Below are 22,096 nucleotides of genomic sequence, written 5' to 3' on the forward strand. Positions count from 1 at the left end.
AATCATCCACAAAACAGTCTTTTGTTCCCCTTACCCCCTAGCTATATTGGAAAATAGGGAATCATGATTTCCTCCCCATAAAATTCAAATAGGAAATGGTGTGTGCAGTCTTCTAGTCTGCATTTTTATTTTAGAGAAAAGGAAAACTTACAGCTGTTTGATTTTGTACAGTAAATGGGTTTGCTGAATGAAATGTTCATAACTTGTAGTTTATCAAGAATAAAAGAACAGGGAGGTAAACAGAATTCCTATATAAAGAAGGTTCTGGTTATGGAATTAATAAGTCAAGGGAATAAAAGGTACAGCATGGGGAAGATAGTCCACAATACTGTAATAGCGTTCTGTTGTAACAGATGGTAGCAACACTTGTGAGCACAGCATAACTTATGGAGAAGTTGAATCACCATGTTGTACACCTGAAAGTAATGTAACATTATGTCTCAACTATATTCAAATAAAAAAAAAATTTTTTAAACAAAAAGAAGGTTCCTAGCCCGCATTCCTAGTGGACAGAGCTGCTAGTCAGAAGCCAAAAGAATTATGTTTCAATAACTTTTCTGGTGTTAATAGCTCTGCAGTGTTTTGTGGCTTCAGTTGCTTCTTTCTATACCAGAGTTTTGGTGTAATAAATTGTCCTGAGCAATTTAGCTACATACAGTTTTAGTTTTAACATGAATTAATGAGCTTTTCACAACTTCTTGAAGCAACTCACACTGAAACTTCAGAGTCTGGCACTTCTAGTTAACAGATGCCAAAAATATCAAAATACTTACTCTGACAAATATAAGTTTCTGCCTCCTTAACTCTTTAATATTTCCTAAATACTTACAATAATATTTAATCTGTAAAAACACAAGTTGAATGTATAAAATACAAAGAAATAGTATTTTTAATTAGTGATGATGTAGATGGTTTTTTAGTTTGAAAATACGAACTTTACTGCCCTTGTGGAATGTCTAATTAGTAATTTCTTAAAGATAAATTACTTGCAAGTGCTGCTCTGAGCATGCACCTATATGAAGGAAGACATGTTCGTTAGGAAAGAACCTCTTGTCAGCAATCAATAAATATTTAAAGAGGCCCATTTTATATATTTTATGATTTACTTAGAGACAGAAAACAGCTCTGCACTAGTTAGAGCTATGCAGTTTGGTTTCAAGTAGATTTGTCAGAATCACAGACTGTTGATTAATATTAACTTTATTTTGCCGGGAAATTTTAAAAGGGATCCATATGAGCTCAGATCTTATAAGCTATTCAGTAAATATTTTAACACTACCAAATTTGTATTAGATATTTTGAAGTTCTCTCTGTGAACAGCATAAAGATCCCTGTTCCCTGTTTACATGTCAATGTGAGCAGATAGATAGTAAAACAAATACATAAATAATATTATTTACTAACAGACGGTGTAAAATACATTGGACCATAATAATTAATAATGTGACTAAACTATACAGAGGGAATATCCTCTGTGTGTGATCTGTTTAGTAAAACAGATCTGGTAATCAAACTTAGATATAGGATATGATAACATTAATGATAATGTATGTCCATGTATTTAAAGGTTGTTCAAACAGATGAGACTGCAAGGAAACCGGAGCAGGTTCCTATTAGCAGTGAAGATGAGAGGAACGCTATTTTCCAGCTAGAGAAGGCTATTTCATCTAATAAAGCCACCACAAGTAAGGGGAAATCTTTATAAAAATGGTTTGGACTGGAAAGAATTTTTATTTTCACTAACTCTACACCCAAAAGCTTATGGGACTAAATAATAGCTACAATATTAACGATGATAATTGAATTCGTGATCATATGAAAGTCACTGTTGATCTTTAACTGTGACTAAATTCATTATTTTTTTCACCATTGCCCTACCCTCATTTGCTGAATTGTAAGTCTGCTTTATTGTCATTGTTCTGATTGTTTTAGTCCTTGAGGTTGTACTGTGTGATTCTTTTTTTAATGTTTATTTATTTTTGAGAGATAGCTTGTGTGCACAAGTGAGAGAACGGCAGAGAGAGAGGCAGAGGGAATCCCAAGCAGGCTCTGCACGGTCAGCATGGAGTTCTATATAGACTAACACTTAGACCCAGTTAAGTCACTAGAATAAAAAACTATAGACAGATTTCTTCTTGGCTTTTTAGTCTTTATAGTTACACACAGGGAATACATACAATCTGACCTAAATGGTTTTAAACAGAAAGAAACCAAACTTTTATTCCTTAAAAACAGTCATTCGCTCATGGATTTTAGACCTGCTCACCATCTTTTATTTACATAATCAGTAGTTGCCAAACTTTCAGGATTGTTGTGCACAGACAGTAAAATTCAGGGGAAAAAAAACATCCTAGGCTAGCCACCTATTTATCCTGCAAATAAAATATAGATGTGTTAATTTAGTAATTACAATTCTGGAAGAAAACTTACTTCCATTTCTTACTTTCTCATTTCGTAACATATCAAACTACACCTATCTATAGAATGATTTTTGAGAACCACTAATGTAGAAATATTTCAGATACATATTTTTATTGGATTAACTAATCCTATTCTTAGTTATCAGAGGCAAAATGTTTCAGGGTAATATTTATGGAATCAATTTTTGAATAGTACCCAATGTTAACTGTTTTAATCATAAGCAACAGCAGATGTGGTACATGGCTTTCTTATTTTCTGTCTCTTAGAAAGGTTTTTTTAGTATAGAAACTTCTCTGATTTAGTGATAATCAAAGCCATGTACCATATCATTTCCATATTCTTCAGTAACTTTAATTTCCTAGATCTTACTTGTGTTTTTCAGTCATTTAAAAACATAAAGAAGGAATATTTAAGAGTAGTGAATCCACATTTCTTTTTACCTAATAAAACCTTTACAGGGGACGCCTGGGTAGTATAGTCGGTTTAACATCCAACTTTGGTTTTGACTCAGGTCATAATCTCATGGCTCATGGGATCTCTCCATGCTGTGAGCATGGAACCTGCTTGGGATTCTCTCCCTCCCTCTGTCTGAACCTCTTGCACTCATGCTCGCTTGCTCTCTCTCAAAATAAATAAATAATAAAAACCCTTACAAGTTACTACAAAACTTTATTTTTCTGGTGTTATGATTAGGTGACCTTCAGATGGCAGTGCTTTCATTTGAGAAAGATGATGATCACAATGGACACATAGATTTCATCACAGCTGCATCAAATCTTCGTGCCAAAATGTATAACATTGAACCAGCTGACCGTTTCAAAACAAAGCGCATAGCTGGTAAAATTATACCTGCTATAGCAACATCCACTGCTGCAGTTTCTGGCCTGGTGAGTTTATTCTTTGAATGGAAATGCTTCTTTTTCATTGCCTCTTAACCTGTCTTCTCCATTATACCACCCTAGCCAGTCACTCAGATCTTAGAGAAGAAGGGATATATATTGATCTTATAATTTTAAATTTCAAGATATTTCTAAAAATACGTTAGACCACATTTTGAAGGTTAACAAATATACAAACATTTTAACATAAAAGTTAACCTTTTTCAGGGCACCTAGGTGGCTCAGTCGGTTAAACATCCAACTTCAGCTCAGGTCATGATCTCACAGTTCATGAGATTAAGCCCCGTGTCGGGCTCTGTGCTGACAGTGTGGAGCCTGGGGCCTGCTTTGGATTCTGTGTCTCCCTCCCTTCCTCTCTCTCTCTGTCTCTCTCTCTCTCTGCCTCTCCCCTGCTTGCGCTCTCTGTCTCAAAAATAACATTAAAAAAATTACCTTTTGTCAAAACAGTATAATTTTTCTTACAATAATCCTTTTGCATTCTTGTATCCTCCATATGAAACAGGTACTCTTTTTCTTGAATAAAATGAACTGCTTTAATGGTTGCTCTTTGATTATATTGGAGTTCAGTTCTTTGCCTTAAAAAAAAAAACGCAATTCCTGTTATTCAGATTTCTTAAAATTTAATCTTTCCTTAATAATTCAGAATCTTTAGGGTGGCCCTAGTCATTATGCTGTACTACAGTGTTATACTTAGAAGCTACATAATTATCTGCCCCTTTATTAAATGACTTTAGACTAGTGTATTTCTTGAGTTTGAGTGTCTTCCATGATAGGAATATTACATGATCAAGTGAATTTTTTAATGATTTTGTTCACCATGTATAGAACAGTTGAAATTTTGAAAGTATAAGAATAAAAGTAGACTTATAAGAAGTTTGCTATTTCAGTCCAGTAGCTGCTTTTACTTGTTACAGAAAAATGCTTGAGAGGAATATTGGAAAATTAAATAAATACATTTGAAGTCATAAAGTTTTAGGCTCTTTATATAATCGGATCACTTTCTTTTTTCTAGGTTGCATTGGAGATGATCAAAGTAGCTGGTGACTATCCGTTTGAAGCTTACAAAAATTGTTTCCTTAACTTAGCCATTCCAATTATAGTGTTTACAGAGACATCTGAAGTAAGAAGAACTGAAATCAGGTATGCTTGAAGGTCTATTTCTCTTGCATAATTAGAATGAAATAAAATTTTTACCTTCTAAAATGAAAAAGTCATAGTTTTTCCTCCCTTTTCTTCTATATATTTTTTTTTTAATTTTTTTTTTTTCAACGTTTATTTATTTTTGGGACAGAGAGAGACAGAGCATGAACGGGGGAGGGGCAGAGAGAGAGGGAGACACAGAATTGGAAACAGGCTCCAGGCTCTGAGCCATCAGCCCAGAGCCTGACGCGGGGCTCGAACTCATGGACCGCGAGATCGTGACCTGGCTGAAGTCGGACGCTCAACCGACTGCGCCACCCAGGCGCCCCTCTTCTATATATTTAAATCCTTGCCATCACCTCAGGATTAGATCAGTAGGGTGCCTGGTTGGCTCAGTCAGTTAAATGTCCAACTCTTGATTTTGGCTCAGGGCATGTTGTGAGATCAAGCCCCAAGTGAAGCCTGCTTAAGATTCTCTCTCCCTCTTCCTCTGCCCCTCTCCCACCCATGTTCTCTGTCTCTCTCTTTAAAAACAAAATCAAAAAAGTCAAAATGTCATCTTCATAAAGCATTTCTTTTTTTTTCAGTTGAGACATAAATTGGCGTGCATTAGATTAGTTCCAAGTGTGCAACACAGTGATTTGACACCTGTATGTATTAAGAAATGATCACAGGCGCACCTGGGTGGCTCAGTGAGTTGAGCATCTGACTCTTGATTTTAGCTCAGTTCATGATCCCAGGGTCATGGGATAGAGCCCCACCTTGGGCTCTCGCTGAGCATAGAACCTGCCTAAGATATGCCTTCTCCCTCTCTCTCTTCTTCTCCCTCTCCCTCTCCCCCTCTCTCTCCCCCCCTCCCTCCCTCTCTCTCCCCCCCTCCCTCCCTCTCTCTCCCCTCCCTCCCTCTCTCTCCCCTCCCTCCCTCTCTCTCCCCTCCCTCCCTCTCTCTCCCCCCTCCCTCCTTCTTTCTCCTCTCCTTCCTCTCTCCCCCTCTCCCCCACCACTCATGCGCTCTCTCTAAAATAAAATAATAATAAATAAATAAACCACAACAAGTTTAGTCAACATCATCACCATATGTATTTAGCAAATTTGTTTTCCTTGTGATACAGTCTTTTAAGATCTACTTTTAGCAACTTTCAACTAGACAGTATAGTTAACTGTAAGCACCATGCTGTACATTACATACCTATGACTAACTCATCTTAAAGCTGGAAGCTTGTACCTTTGGACTCCCTTTGCCCATTTTGCTCATCCCCCACCTCCGGCGACTACCAGTCTGTTGTCTATCTATGAGCTCAGTTTGGGTTTTGTTTTGTTTTTCTTTTAAGGTTCCACATATAAGTAAGATCATACAGGTATTTGTCTTTCTCTGTCTGACTTATTCACTTAGCATAATGTCCTCGAGATCTATCCATGTTGTTGCAAATGACACAATTTTTTTTTTATGGCTGAATTCTGTTCCTGTGTGTGTGTCACATTTTCTTTATCCATTCACCCATTGATGGACTTAGGTTGTTTCTATATCTTAGCTGTTATGAATATTGTTTTAGTGAACATGGAGGTGCTGATAAGTTTTGGAGTTGTTTTCATTTTTTTTTGTATAAAAACCCAGAAGTTTGAATTTCTGGATCATATGGTAGTTCTATTTTTAATATTTTGAGGAACTTTCATACTGTTCTCCAGAGTGGCTGTACAAGTTTGCATTCCCACCAACAGGGCACAAGGGTTTCTTTTTCTCCACATCCTGTCAACACTTGTTATTTCTTAACTCTTTGATACTAGCCTTCCTAGCAGGTGTGAAATAATACCTCATTATGGGTTTTTTTGATTTGCAGTTCCCTGATACTTAGTGGTGTTGAGCACCTTTTCGTGTACCTATTGGCCATCTGTATGTCTTTTTTGGGAAAGTGTCTATTCAGATCGTCTACCCATTTTTTTATCAGATAGTTTGGTTTTTTGCTATTGAGTTGTATGGTTCTTTACGTATTTTGGATATTCACCCCTTATCAGATACATCATTTGCAAATATTTGTTTCCATTCAGTAGATTGCCTTTTCATTTTGTTGATGGTTTGCTTTGCTGTGCAGAAGATTTTTAGTTTGATGTAGTCCCATTTCTCTGCTTTTGCTTTAGTAATAAAATCCAAAATACTATCACCAAGACTGATGCAAGAAGCTAACTACTGTGTTTTTTTCGAGTTTTATGGTTGCAGGTCTTACATTCGGGTATTTAATCCATTTTGAGTTAATGGGGGTCAGACTTACAATCCTGAGATCAAGAGTCACATCTTTTACCACACTGAGTCAGCCAGTCATCCTTGAGTTAACTTTTGTGTGTTGTAAGATAGTGGTCCAATTTTATTCTTTTGCTTTATGCAAAGCATCTATGACTAAACTAGCCATAGAACTCTCACAACATTTAATCTACCACATTATTTAGCATTGTACTTTCTTATTGTTTCATCTATGTTTTCCTAATTCAGGTGAGTTAGAAGCCACTGTGGTGTCTGAATAATATGTCATGAGATTTAGTATCTAGTTCTAAAAACTATGTGACAGAGCAGAACAATTCCCCTGGACCTCCATTTTTCACTTTCAAATTAACAAAAACCAAAAATTTGAAAACATCTATCTCGGCAAGAATGTGAAAGCCCTCTCCTCACATATTACCGATGAGAGTATAAAATAGTGTAATCCATAGTAAGGGAAATGTGCTATATGTCAAATTTACAGATACATTTGCACTCATCTCAAATAGTACATTTATAAGATATTTATTCTGGCCTTGTTTATCATAGCCAAAGATTGAAACAGTGATAGACTAGAACATCCACACAGGAAACCCATGCAGCCATTTAGAGAGAGAGAGAATGGTTTCACTAAGACACATAGATTCATTATGAGACACTGGAAGGATCAACAAGGTACTGATAACAGTGGTTACCTTGAGGGCGCCTGGGTGACTCAGTTAAGCATCTGACTGTTGATTTCAGCTCAGGTCATGATCTGGCAACTCGTGAGTTCGAGCCCCTCATCAGGCTCTGCACTGACAGTGTGGAGCCTGCTTGGGATTCTCTCTTCCCCTGTCTCTGCCCTTCCTCTCCCCACCCCCTTAAAATAAATAAATAAACTTAAAAAAAAAAAGCGGTTACCTTGTGTGGTGTCTTGGGGTGATAAGTTGTATTTTTCTTTTTCCCCTATATCATTATGTAGCTAAATCACAAATAATGGACTTCTGGATTTTTTTATTATTACTAAAGGGAAAAAAATTAAGATGTTTTGTTTTTAATATTTTTCTACAACAGAAATGGAATATCATTTACAATTTGGGACAGATGGACTGTACATGGAAAAGAAGACTTCACCCTCTTGGATTTCATAAATGCAGTCAAAGTGAGACACTTATTTACTTAGTTCATTAGTTGGAGGTTTTCATGAATAATATTTAGCAGAAGTTTGTTTGCTGTCCTTTTACTGATTGTAAAACATTGTCACCCAGCATTTTATATTTGGACATAGCTCTTACTGTTTCTCTTTTGGGTATTCTTCACATTTAGGAGAAGTACGGAATTGAACCAACGATGGTGGTGCAGGGAGTCAAAATGCTTTATGTCCCTGTAATGCCTGGTCATGCAAAAAGATTGAAGTTAACGTAAGTAATGACCATTATACCAGAAGATTCACAACAATTAAAACATAAGGTGGATGCCCACTGGAAAATCAAATATAGAGATTATCAAAGTTGAGAAAAAAGTATGTGATTTACTCCTGTGTAATGGCTGTAATAAAGATAGTAAATGTACCAAACTCAACAGGCTACCTCTCAAGAGAGATTCATAGGATTCACATATCCTTGTGAATTTTTTGTAGTTCAGATTCAGTTTATAAGTTAATAAGCTTAGAAACACGATTTGGTTAATACACCACATAAAAGTAGAAACACATAATGACCAGGCTTATGAGACTGAAGTATAAAACAAAAATGCCAAATTGTTACTTTCATTCACTCAACAGATTTTTTTGAAGAGTGCCTGCTGTGTGCCAGGTATTTTGTGGGCAGTAGGGATACAGCAGTGAGCAAAGTGAAGTCCATGCCCTAATTGAGTTTGCATAACAAAGTATGCAAACCTCTTGATAAGTATATCAGATGGTGATAAGCACTGTGAAGAAAATAAAGCAGAATAAGGAGTGTTAAGTTGCTGTGGTATGTTGAGTAGTTCAAGTATTCCCTCTGCCTGTCACATTCTCACCAGATACGGCGGCATTTGAGCAAAGACCTAAAGGAACAGAGGGAACAAAAAAGGCCAGTCTCAGCAATGGTCTGCAAGGCCCTGCTTCTCAATTACCACTCTAAGTTTTATTCCTATTTGTCTCACTTGCTCACAATATTCCAGTTGTGCTAGCTTCCAGCTATTTTTTTGAATAGTCCAGTCATGCTCCTGCATGGGACTTTTGCTCTAATTATTCCAAAGAGGCCTCCCTGAACCCTGTTTAAATATGTTTATGCTTCTCTGCCTCCTACCCACTAGAATGTAACCTTCACAGATGCAGGACTCTATAATTGATCTGGTCGTGGATGTATCTCAAGGACCTACAACAATGCCTGGAAGCAATAAATATTTGTCATTCATTTTGTAATATATTCAAATATCAAACAATTGTGTTGTACACCTGGAACTAATGCAATGTTATATGAATTATACCTTAATTAAAAATGTTTGGTTTTTTAATAAAAATTAGCATAAAAAGATTTGTCATATGAATAAATGAATCTGCATGATAGGTGCTTTAACCTATATGCAGTTTTAATTATAATCACCAATTAATGAGATTAATCACTTTTTAGTTATTATAATCCAGGCTTAATGATCTGTACTTTAAGAAACAAAATCACTATTACATAGAGAAAGGTTATTTTGCCTTATATTATTTTGTCATTAGAATCCCTGAGTATCTCTTGGATATGTGAATAATAGAATTTACTGTGTGCTGCCTAGATGAGAGTAGAATGTGTGGAATTTAAAATTTGCTGCAAATAATTCACAATAAGTGCTTTATAGAGTTGGCCAGTATTCGCCATCTCCAGCATGATAAACTTTGTGAATGTTATTTTTCATTTTATTACAGTTTTCATTTAGCAGATAAGTACTAAGTACCTATCAAGTGGCTAGATAAGCTTGGCTTTGGAAAGATCTGGGTTCACATCCATCCCCAGCTACTTACTTGTTTTGTCACATTGAGGAGCTTACTGAACTTTTTTGAAACTTAGTTCTTGATCCATAAATGGAAATGATTGTGCCTATAGCTATTAAACATTGAAATAATAGTAAAGACTAGCAATGTAATAGCAACCAAGAACTATTCCATAAATGTTACTCCTGTTAATATTTTGTCATTATACCTCTTTATCAAGTAGCCTGTACCCTCAGGGAATTCCCATTCTACTGTGAGAAAATGACATGTTAGTCATTAAAATGTAATTGGATAATCAGTATAATAAAGATTTTTACAGAATACTGTAGGCACTACTTAAAACTTCACCTTAGGCTAGATTTCATTTGAACTACCTTTGAAAAAGGATATCAGGCAAAAGTGATAGCTTTTGCAAAAGCATGCAGCTAATAAAAAGTGTGCATGATCTATTTGGGAAATCAGTATCCTGGATTGACTCAAGGATGAGATGGTAAGAATGAGAAGGTATAAATGGGACAAAATACCTTTGTAAAATGGAAAGAACTATTATTGAGGATTAAATAGATTACATAGTTGAGAGTTTAGCGTGAGATAGATACATGGTATAAGTATATTATTAAGCAAGAGAGTAAAATCAAATTTACGTTTTAAGAGGATTCTGGCAACAGCGGAGATTGGAGGTAGGAGACAGCTGGCTCGAAGCTAATCCAGTAATCTGAGGATATATAGATGATGATTTGATTTAAGACAGTATCAGTGACAATAGCAATAAAAAAGTTTTTTTAGTGAATGGGATATACATGGGATATAAGACAAAGGTAAAACTTAAGAATGTCTTTCACGGTGATTAGCTTGTATTTGAAGATTTAAATCTGGTTTGCTTTTTACTTTTCACTGAGAAATGCTTGAGAAGAATTTTTGATGCCTCCACACTCTATAAGGGAGTATGAGGATAATTCATTTTTCTTAATGTTTATTTATTTTTGAGAGAGGGAGAGAGGGAGACAGAGTGTGAGCAGGGGAGGGCTAGAAAGAGAAGGAGACACAGAATCTGAAGCAGGCTCCAGGCTCTGAGCTGTTAGCACAGAGCCCAATGCGGGGCTCAAACTTGGAAACAGTGAGATCATGACCTGAGCCGAAGTCGGATGCTTAACCGACTGACCCACCCAGGCGCTGGAGGATAATTCATTTTTAAAAACATTGTTTACATTTTGGTTTTGTGTGTGGGGTTTTTTGTTTGTTTGTTTTGTCTTGTAACAAATGGTACCTATTCTTTATCAGTACTAGCAGTGTTCCAAATTGATTCACTGTTAGGTAGATGAATATCTTGAGTTTAGTGCTTTTAGTAAAGAAAAATTATAATATATGAAAGCAGATGAATTCTTAGATTTAAAAATAAATGTAAAGTCTAGACATAAGTCCAGATTCTCTGGGCAACATTAAACAGCAAATCACTCTTCATTTTATAGAATTTACTAAATCATTTGTCCTTGATTATTTTTCTTAGAATGCATAAACTTGTGAAACCTTCTACTGAAAAGAAATATGTAGATCTTACTGTGTCATTTGCTCCAGACACTGATGGAGATGAAGATTTGCCTGGACCTCCAGTGAGATACTACTTTAGTCATGACACTGATTAACAGAAGCTCTCTTAAATTTACTCCAGGACTACTTGATTTTGAAAAGATTGCACTTAATTCAGGAATGAAAATATTAACCCATAGTATTATGGATTTCTCTTTGATGAAGCCTTAATTTAAGGGAAACGTCGTAGAAAACTACAGTGAAGAATTGTAAAGCATTTTGGAATATAATATATACTTGTCTAGTGCTTCATATGTGGATATGATCACAAGCAATTTTGAACTGGACTGCTATTTTATAATGCTTACAAAAAATTAGTGTGTTAACCTCTGGATGAGAAGAAGAAAAAAATGTATGTATACATCACCAGAAGAGATAAAAGATCAAGAAATTGAAAGTAACAAATGCAAATATCCAAGAAGTTTAATCTTATTTTATGAGTTTCTTTTTGTGCACTATTTGAGGCCCAGTTTTTCCATACAAATAGTGTTTGGCACCCTGCACCTCTCATAATTAGGCTTTGAGTTTAACACCAGTGGGAAGAGGAGAGATGGTAGCAGTGGATGAAGAGTAGACATTTTAAATTGTACAGGTACAGTTTACTGTCCTGAACCTCTGCTAATTTAACCAGAGTTTGTTAATATCACTGTCTCGCAAAAATCAGGATCTTTGTTGATAACATCAGTGTTGTAACCCATGAGCAGTAGGTCGGATGACAAATGTTAACTTGGATTAAATGTGAATAGATAAATGCAGCTAATCCTTTGATTCTTCAGTATGCCTTCTAATGTGGCTATTTTATTTATTTGGAACTCTAAACCTGACTGTCATAGTATAGAAGACTAAAAGGTCTTGTAAAGGGAGTATCCTTAGAAGTAGATGAAAACTAGAAATTAAAAAAAAATCATTACTAGTTGAGTCTTGATTTTTTTTTTCTTCCAACAACCTAATGGACAGAAAAAAATATTTTATTTTAAAGGGAAACATATTTTATTCTGCATTCCCAGAAAGGGTGTTGACAAAGATAAAAATTTATTTTTTTAGGTCTTTGTTGATAGAATCTTTCTGTTTTCTGATAGGAGATATTGCAGATAATCATTATAAATTCTTTCATTAAAATGACATAAAATGTACTCTCGCTGTAAACTTGGTAAAAACAGCAAGTGTTTTTTTTTTATTTCTAAAGCTATCATGCATTCTAAAGCAGTTGGCATTTTATAACCACAGGAAGTCATTTCCCTCTAGCTGCTTCTCTTCTGATCTCCTGTTCAGACCATTAATAAGTACTTTGATAAACTAAAGACTAGATTCACATCAGTATTACTCCTCTTTGGTATCTTTTTATACTCTCTACTTAACTTTCCTTTTATTTCATTTATAAATAGTTGAAATTACTTTGTCAACCACCTGTATTGCTTTATTCTTTTGTAAAAGTATCATCCAGTTGGGAAAACATATTTGGGAGTGGAGGGTAAGTTTGTATGAATAAAAGTATATTCTGTACTGGAGGCAAGGATAAGTGGACAGGTTGAGTTTAAAGGAAATGGATACCTTTGAAATAAGCAATTTTTGTTCAAGTATAATGTTTAAAATTAATTTCTTAAAGTTGAATTCAGGAACATCAGAGCTCTATGGCTTGGAATTCTTGAGGCTAGCAATAATAAAAGGACTTTTCTGTAAGAAGCCTCTTCCCCACTTTCAATTTCCTTTGTATGATAGATATGCTTATATTTTATCTAAATCTCCACATCTCTTCAGAAGTAAATTTGGAACCATGCTATCAGCTTTTATTTATAGTAATTAGTGCTTTAATAGATACAAACAAAACCAACAGGATTAAGTTCATTTTATGATTAAACCTGAAATCATTTCATCATTTTTCCCCCTGTAGGTAATGGTTATTGCCATTAATTTCTATTTAGTTCTAAGTGGGAAAGCCACGGTGAAATTAATGACAGGGTTTTGGTGTTTTTTTTTTTTTTTTTCTATTATCTGTTTTATCTCTGTACCATGAGATCACTTTGGGTGATTAAAATACCAGGTGCAAAAATTATTTGATTTTGTATGATACCACTGAGTCATTTTTTACTTATTAAAAATAAATTAAGATATTTGACAGTATCTTTGTAAATCTTGTTCCATGGTTGACTCCAGAGATTCCAGTTTTGCTATTCGTTTTATGAGTGGTGTTACTTTGGTGTTTTCTAATTTTCAAGTTTTGCAGTCATGGAGATACAACAGTCACTGGGTATAGAGGAACATTACCTCAAAGTGCTTTTGGATTCTGGAAATTCTGTTAAAACAATTGGGGGAAAATAATAACCATGTAAAACCTAGAAGATCTGGTTAAATCTCACACTATTGGTTGCAGTTGTCTAAAGTATAGTCCTTTTTAAAATAAATTTTTTTTTAATGTTTATTTTTTGAGAGAGAGAGAGAGAGCACAAACAGGGGAGGGTCAGAGAGAGTGGGAGACACAGAATCCAAAGCAGGCTCCAGGCTCTGAGCTGTCAGCACAGAGCCGGACATGGGGCTCGAACTCACAAACTGTGAGATCATGAAATGAGCTGAAGTCGGCTGCTCAACCGACTCACCCACCCAGGTGCCCCAAAGTATAATCCTTTTTAAAGTTCAAAACAGTTGTGGTACTCAGTAATTTCCTCTGAATGGTCCCAAAGCTAGAATTTGGAAATAGATGTATATCTTTGTTTTTATGTTTTAACTATTGTAACACTTTCCGGTGGTACCAGTGATGAAGCACAAAAAGGTCGGCAATGTTTAAACTCCACTATTAAATAATAGTAAAAATGAAAACAAAATTTTTCTCTTGAGAACTTAAGGAAAAATGTCAAATAATTCCATGATGGAAGAAAAATTTAAATTACAAAAATTCATGTGATTATAAATAATCATTTTGTATACAGTCACTAGGTATGGATTTAACTATTTTAACAAATTCAAAACAAATCAGGAAGTTGAAATCTTAGAGATCAGAGTAAGTATTCAATAGGTAATTTTCAGTGTTCATTTTTCTCTTGGCATTTCTTAACTTTGTTTAAGTTGAGAAATACATATTCAAATATACGTACAAAAGAATATATAGAATGTAAGTACACAGTTTAAGGATTAATTTTAAAGTGAGTGCTTGAGGCACATAGGTGCCTCGGTCAGTTAAGTGGCTGACTTCAGCTCAAGTCATGATCTCATGGTTGGTGAGTTCAAGCCCTGCATCAGCCCTGGGCCAACAGCAGAAAGCCTGCTTCAGATTGTCTCCCTCTCTCTCTGCCCCTCCCCCACTCTCAAGCACACATGCACTCTCTCTCAAAAATAAACATTTAAAAAATAAAGTGAGTGCCTGTATAATCAGCTATCAATCATATTTGACAGCAGCCCAGAAATGTCCCTGATAGTCCCTTCTCAATCACAATCAGCTTCCCTACACATACCCTCCAGCAATTACCATTATCCTACCATTTGTGATAATTCTTTGTTTTTACTTATATTGTTAACCACCTATCATGCACTTAAACAAGATAGTTTATTTTTGATGGGTTTTGAGCTTTATATAAATGGAATCAGACTTTTTTTTTTTTTTTTTTTTTGTGGTTGGGAATCATCCATGTTGTAGCTTATGGCCACAGTTTGTTAATTAACATGGTTATGGAATTTACCTTTGCATTAATACCACAATTTATTATATTGACTGTGGACAGTTGGGATGTTTTTAATTTGGGGCAATTATAGTTCTTCAATGAACATTATCATATGTATTTCCTAGTGCAACTAAGGTATATGATTGTTTGATCATAGGTGTTTACATCTTAAATTTTATTAGATAGTAACAGAGTTTTGCCTTAGCAGTAGAGATATCCTATATTTCCATTTTTGCTCAACACGTGTTAAACAGATTGCCAAGCTGGTAAAATTTGCAGTTGTATGTCATTGAAGTTTTACTCTGCGTTTCCCTAACAATTGAGCACCTTTTTCTAAGTTTGTTGGCTTTTTTGCAAAGTATCTTTTCAAGTATTTTGCCCATTTTTCTGTTGTGTTAGCAGTCTTTTTCCTCGTTGATTTGTAGAAGATCTTCATAAATCCTGTTTTTTGTTAGCTATTTCTTTCCAAATATTTTCCTTCTCTTTATGATGTTATCTACTAAAAAGAATTTCATAATGGTTGAGTACTAAGAAGAATCAGTGTTTTTGTTTTAAGGTTAGTGTATTTTGGGAGTTGCTTAAGACATTGTTCTCAATCCAAGGGCATGAAGGTACTCTATATACTGTCTTCTAAAGGCTTTAGCTTTGTCTTTCACGTTTTCAGCTTTCAATTCATGAAGAGTTAATTTTGTGTAAGCTGTGAAGTGCCTCACCACCATTTACTAAAGTATGTTCTCTTTTGCAGTGCCACCAAAGTCATATATCCATTAATGTGTACATCTCTGAATTTTTTTGTTTCTTCTTTTCTCTCCCTGTGCTAGTATAGAGTCTTCACCACTATACCTGATATATAGTTTCTGATATTTATCAGAACAAGTTCTCCCTACTTATTGTTCTATAAGAGTGTCTTGGTTATTCTTAGCCCATTGTATTTTCAGTTCTCAAATTTCTAATTGCAAATATGCAAATCTGTCGCTCTTGCAGTTTCCTGTTGTCTTCTTGAAATTTTCAGTCTTTTATCTACCTGAACATGAATAGCCTTATTATTATTTTATGTTCTTGTTTAAATCCCAATCTGAAACCCTCCTGTGGGTCTTTTTATTTTTCTTTTGCTTCAGCTAATCTTTATCTTATATCCTTGCGTGTGGGGGGTTATCTTTAATTGTATGCCAATATCATATTTGAAAAGTTGCTTGTAAAAATAACTTGATGTCCTGCATAGTATTTTCATCCTCCACAGAGTCACTTGGGCACTGGTATTTCAAGACTAATTTCACAGTCAAAATTTTATGACTTATCCGTGTGACTCCAAGCTGAGCTGTAGACTACTAGTCCTCTACTTCCTGTTTACCCTTACTCCTACAAACTTTCAGAGTTGAGTTGCAAAGTGTAGGTTAGGGTTACCAGGGCCTCCACCTCTTGGCTGGCAGTGGATTCTATCCTTCAATCCGTAGTCCCTTAAATCTCCTTACCTTTTCAGTGGACTCTTATCTGCAAAAGCCCCAAGGGCACAAGTGGTCCAAATGAATGGTTCACTTCTTTGAATTTCTATTTTCTTCCAGATTTTAGGCTGATCATTCACTAACATAGCTCTCCTATGCCATCCAACATTTTTTGAGTATACTTTGTACACCTTTTCTAAATATTCTCAAGTGAGAATGTTAATTCAAATTATCTAGCCCACTTTCTATCCTGTTGATTATGTGTGAAATACAATTTTTTGTATTGCTTCTGTATCTGGAAACTCAACTCTATTGGTTCTTGTAAATTATTTGCAAATTAATATGGATATTCTGTGTAATCTTCAAATAAGGACAGTGTTTAGTCTTTTCTAAGATCCAGATTTTGTTTTTGTTAATCCTATTGTACTTTTGCTTTCTATTCTATTATCTGCTCTTGCTAATACTACTTTTTCCTGTTTTGTTTTGTTTGCTATTTTTTATTTCTGACTTCTTGAGCTGGATGCTTACCTCCTTGATTTTCAACCTATCTTCCCACATATACATTAAAAAAATTTTTTTAAGTTTTATTTATTTTTGAGAGAGAGAGAGACAGAATATCCCAAGCAGGCTTCACGTTGTTAGCACAGAGTCCAATGTGGGGCTCAAACCCATGATCGATGAGCTCATGACCTGAGCCAAAATCAAGAGTCAGATATTTAACCAACTGAGCCACCCAGGTACCCCTACATTTAAAAATTATAAGTATCTCTATATTACTATAATGTAATTATATGATATTCTGTATTACTGTTGTATCCATATTCCACCAAGTTTTGATATATAATATAGTTAATATTTAGTTAAAATATATTTTCATTACGAGTTCTTCAATCAGCTTTTTTACAAGAGTATTTCTTCATTTCTAAACATGGAGTTTGAATTTTGGGAGTTTTTTAACCCAATTTGATAATCTTTGTCTTTTAACTGAAACACTTAGGCGATGTACATTTAATGCTGATATATTTGTGTTTAGTTCTGACATGGGGTTGGATTTGGCTTGGTGTTTTTGGTTTTTTATTTGTGTTTGTTTTTGTCTAGCCAGTTCTATGATTATTTTTCTCTATTTTCTTGCCTTTTAAAATTTGTTTTATGTAGTTTTTGTTTTTGTTTTTGTTTTTTGAGAGAGAGCAAGTGAGGGAGGGGCAGAGAGAGAGGGAGACAGAAGATTTGAAGGGAGGATCCAAAGCAAGGCTCATACTCCCAAACCATGAGATCATGACCTGAGCTGAAGTCAGACACCTAACCAACTGAGCCACCCAGGTGCCCCTTTATGTAGTTTTTTAATTCTATATGTGCCAATTACTAACATTATCTCTCAACCCTAGACACACTTTTGTATTCTGAAACTTTGCAAACTGCATATCTCTTTTGCCATTTGGCTTCCTTTAGGTTCCACAAATAAGTGGCACTAGGAGAAGGATTGGAATGCTGGAGAAAGGGAGAAGAGACTTTTTACCCTTGCCATTTGCTTCCTGATGTTGTCAGCATCGCCTCAACAGTGGCTTGTCTTCTAGTAGTTCTGGTTGGTTTTTAGGCTCTAGCCTTTCTCTGGCGCTTTGCATGGTATCTCTTCTAAAGGCTTCAGGTGCTAATAATCTCACCCTTTCCTTTTAGTAGTTGTATCCCTTGTTGGTATTTTCAATTCTCCCAAAACCTACTTAACTAGTTCCTTATATTAAATCCTTTTTTAAATATATATAATACAGGTTCTCTTTTCCTAAACTATACATACCTTTTTTTCTTTTCTAGTTTAGTTACTTTTGTCTTTTGATGATTACCCTGTATCACAATATGTACATTCAGATTAAGCCAGACTAAACTTAATCATTATTTTTTGCTGATTATAGTTTCCAAAAATGGCCCCAGCAATATTCCCAATCTCATATGCTCTTCAACCTCCCCAAACCCCATTAAGAGACCATCTATTTTAACTCTTTTTGAATCTGAACAGGAATTTATCTAATATAACATTAACTTGTATAACAAAATGCATCATATGTAACTATAACTTTGGAGCTTAGGTCATAAAAGGCTATATGGTTTCTACTTGGCCCTCTCTCACTCTCTCTTACTAGCTCTCTCCCTCTTGAAAAGTTTACCCTTGGATTCCAGACAGCATGTTCATGAGGAAGCCTAAACTAGTCCACATGGAGAAACTGAGGTCACCAACCTACAGCCAGCATCAAGTGTCCGACATGAGTAAGCAAGTTCAGGTGATTCCAAGCAAGCCCCAAACTTAATGGAGCAGAGACAAGCCATCCCTGTTGTATCCTGTCTGTCAAATTCCTGACCCACAGAATCCATGAACATGGATGGTTTATGAAAGTAAGTTTTAGGATTAAAGTTTAGTTTTTATGTTCTAATAACTAAACAACTCTAATTTCCAATTTGCCTACTATGATCATGTGTGTTATGTGCTTTAATTCTATTGTCATGTACTTAAATGTCCTTTAATTCTGCAAGACTTTATTGTTTAGGTAGTCAGTATTGTAGTTACCCGTACACATATATCACCTTGGCTCTATTCTTTTTTGACTTACCATCTGGAATAAATTTCTTTCCACCTGACATGTTTTAGAATTTAATTTTGTGAGCCCCCCCCCCCCCCCGGTGGCTTACTTGCTTATGGTTTCTGTGTCTGAAAATACCTTTATTTTGCCCTCATTCTGCAAAGATACTTTTGCTAAATATAAAGTTCTGATTTGGCCTTTATTATCTTTCATTGGAGATATTTTTCCACTCTCTTCAAACTTCCCCTGTTGCTTTTGAGTCAGCCATCAAGCTAAATATTGAAGCTTTAAAAGAAATCTCTTCGGGGCGCCTGGGTGGCGCAGTCGGTTGAGCGTCCGACTTCAGCCAGGTCACGATCTCGTGGTCCGTGAGTTCGAGCCCCGCGTCGGGCTCTGGGCTGATGGCTCAGAGCCTGGAGCCTGTTTCCGATTCTGTGTCTCCCTCTCTCTCTGCCCCTCCCCTGTTCATGCTCTGTCTCTCTCTGTCCCAAAAATAAATAAACGTTGAAAAAAAAAAAAATTAAAAAAAAAAAAAAAAGAAATCTCTTCATCTGTTTTCGTTTTATGAAGTTTAATTATTATGTGTCTGGATATGAATTTTTTATTAATCTTGTTTGAGATTTATTCAACTCTTTAAATCTAGATCTGGGTCTTTTGTTAGTTCTAAGGAAGTCTCAATACTACTTCACATACTGCCTCTTGTGCCATTCTCTTTTCTTCAGTGGCGATTGTCATCAAACACAGCAGACTTCCTGTGCCTTCTCTGTTTAAAACCTGTCTTCTGTGTTTTCCAGTTGTTTTTGTCTTGCCATGCATTATTCTGTATCATTTCTTCTGACCCATATTCTAGTTTACTTCTCTTCATCTGTTTTGTATGTTATGGCCGTCCATTTTGCTTTTAATTGTGTTTGTATTTTCCAGTCCCAGAAGTTCTGTTCAGTCCTGGAAGCTCTGTTCAGTTCTTTGTTTGTTTGTTTGTTTTGTTTTTTACTGTTAGATTACCTTCTATAGTTTTATTGTCCCCTACAGATATTTTGTAATGTCTATTATTACCCTTATAAGGGCCATTGTATGGTCTTTGCCAACTTCAATTTCTGCAGTTTTTGTGGTTTTTATTTTTGTTGTTTCTCCCAGCTGATTTTGTCGGCTGTCTTCTGTTAGACTCTCCACCCTTAACATTTTGAGATGGCTGCAAATTGGAGCTCTTTAGTCTCCTATTTCTAATTTTTTTTTTTTTTTGTAATGTTTATTTTTGAGAGAGAGCATGTGCAGGGGAGGGGCAGAGAGAGAGAAAGAGGATCCAAAGCAGGCTCTGCACTGATAGCAGCCCAATGTGGGGCTCAAACTGGGGCTCTAACTCATGAACCACGAGATTATGACCTGAGCTGAAGTTGGGTTCTTAACTGACTGAGCCACCCAGGCACCCCATTCTCTTACTTCTTATCAATACTTGGACTAACTCAATTGTAAGGCCTTTAAGAATAAGAATCAGATTTGATGGTTCTTTTGTTATCTTTGCATGAGTTAACACACTTGATATCACAATAGATTTTAAAGAAGTAGTTTGCAGACTTGATTGTATAAAGCAGACTTTATTGTGGTGTGTGATTAAAAGGCAGATTTCTGGGCCAACAACTTCTAGAAATTAACTCTGTAAGGTTAAGGAGGCTTAGGATTCTGCCTATTTTCAGGAATCCTATATAATTGGTTTGCTAGGGTTCTGTAACAAATACCACAGACTAAGTGGCTTTAACAACAGAAATTTATTTTCTCACACTTCTGGAGGCTTAGACTGATCAGGGTGTCAGCAGAGTTGCTTTTTTCTGAGGTTTCATTGGCTTGTAGATGGTCATCTTCTCCTTGCATCTCACATTGTCTTCCTAATAAGTTTTCTCACATAAGCTTATTTTTCAAGGGAAAAAAATAATTAAAAAATATTCCTGAGATTTTGATTCAGTAGATTAGTATGGGGCTGAAGAGTTAGTATTTTTAAGGAATTCGGATTATAATCAGTCTCCTACTGTGTCATACTTGTGAAATGGGTGATTACATAGCCTTTTACCATCTTTGTAGATTAATATTTTTACAGAAGGAAGTGTGGGTTGATTTTAAGCTAGCAAAAAAGACAACATAGGGGGAAAACATGAAAATTGATAAATTTTATTTATTTCCAGTAAGAGAAAATAGAATGGAGTTTTTCCATTAGGAAAGAACTTCTAGTATGTTTCATGTCTCTGGTTTCTAACTAGATACTCAGAATGTATTTGATAAGTTGATCAAATCAGATTTCAACCAAACCTAGTGAGGCTTTTTTGGAATTGGCTAGAATTTAGGAGAACTAGAAAATCTGCTATGGAAAATCGTGTAGAGGAAAATGTACCTAATTGAAGCCTAGGAAAATAAAAATTTCCTTGAGAAAGAACCATATGTTTCCAACTTATATCATTGCATGGACTGTGTATATCTATGAGTTATTCTCACAGCCATATTGTATGGTTTCCCAGTAAATTGGTTTCATTCAGGTAAGATCATGAAATTGTATTCAGATAATGAATTCTGGTATTCAGGTAAGTGACTTGGTAATCAAGATCAGGAAAATAGAAGTAATTTTCTTTACAAGCAAGATCTTCCTTTTAAAAATAAGTTATCAAGATACATAAAGGTGCTTTTCCTATTTTATTTCATGCAATATGTAGATTTTTCTCCTACCTTTTTCTTCTCCCTTCTTTGATGGGTTCTCAGCCTAGAAATTGTGGGCGGAAACGCTTTATTAAGTAAAGAACCAGTATCAAGGAACAGAGCAGTTCTTTATTTTCAGTGTGAATTGATTTTCCTTTTTGTACTTGGAACGTTGGTGGTGTGTTTAATAAATGTTAATTAAATAATGAGTATTCATATGCTTTTCAGATTTTTATTTTATTCTTGTGACTTGGTTCTTAATAAATTTTTCTCTAGGGAGCATAGTTTTCCTTCCTGGCTAGCTTAATATCAGTTATGTACCCTACCATATTTTAAAGTGACTTTTAGTTTAAACTGCTGATTTCTGAGATTGGAAAAAATAAATTAAGGAAATATCTTTGATCATCCTGGTTTTATCATTGTTCTTTCCTTTTGGTGTCAAAGAAAAAGTTGAATGTTGACATGGATTAACATCAGGATCCAAGAAAATCTCATTTTCTTTTTGATAGT

The 22,096-nt window shown here is 35.2% G+C and overlaps 1 protein-coding gene and 1 long non-coding RNA gene across 5 annotated transcripts in view; both read left to right on the plus strand.

Annotated features, from left to right (window-relative positions):
• UBA6 (ubiquitin like modifier activating enzyme 6) overlaps positions 1 to 13,363 on the plus strand; it is an 81,024-nt gene extending 67,661 nt beyond the window's left edge. For 3 of the 4 annotated variants that reach the window (XM_086704914.1, XM_086704915.1, XM_086704917.1), the window contains 6 exons: positions 1,568 to 1,685; positions 3,115 to 3,308; positions 4,333 to 4,460; positions 7,768 to 7,855; positions 8,020 to 8,114; positions 11,163 to 13,363. In XM_086704914.1, the coding sequence (XP_086561040.1) occupies positions 1,568 to 1,685; positions 3,115 to 3,308; positions 4,333 to 4,460; positions 7,768 to 7,855; positions 8,020 to 8,114; positions 11,163 to 11,298 (759 nt within the window). In that variant the 3' untranslated portion in view covers positions 11,299 to 13,363. Of the gene's footprint in view, positions 1 to 1,567; positions 1,686 to 3,114; positions 3,309 to 4,332; positions 4,461 to 7,767; positions 7,856 to 8,019; positions 8,115 to 8,991; positions 10,003 to 11,162 lie in introns of those variants that run through there. The other variant, XM_086704916.1, reaches the window with a different exon arrangement.
• A 1,487-nt stretch (positions 13,364 to 14,850) lies between these two features.
• LOC147581959 (uncharacterized) lies at positions 14,851 to 21,988 on the plus strand. Its single transcript, XR_015250426.1, has 2 exons — positions 14,851 to 18,145; positions 20,235 to 21,988. It is a non-coding gene; the product is annotated as an uncharacterized LOC147581959 (long non-coding RNA).
• Positions 21,989 to 22,096: the final 108 nt, after the last annotated feature.

The sequence above is a fragment of the Puma concolor genome, chromosome B1, assembly GCF_028749965.1.
Source record: "Puma concolor isolate L17-30 chromosome B1, mPumCon1.1.hap2, whole genome shotgun sequence".
In the NCBI taxonomy this organism is placed as follows: Eukaryota; Metazoa; Chordata; class Mammalia; order Carnivora; family Felidae; genus Puma; species Puma concolor.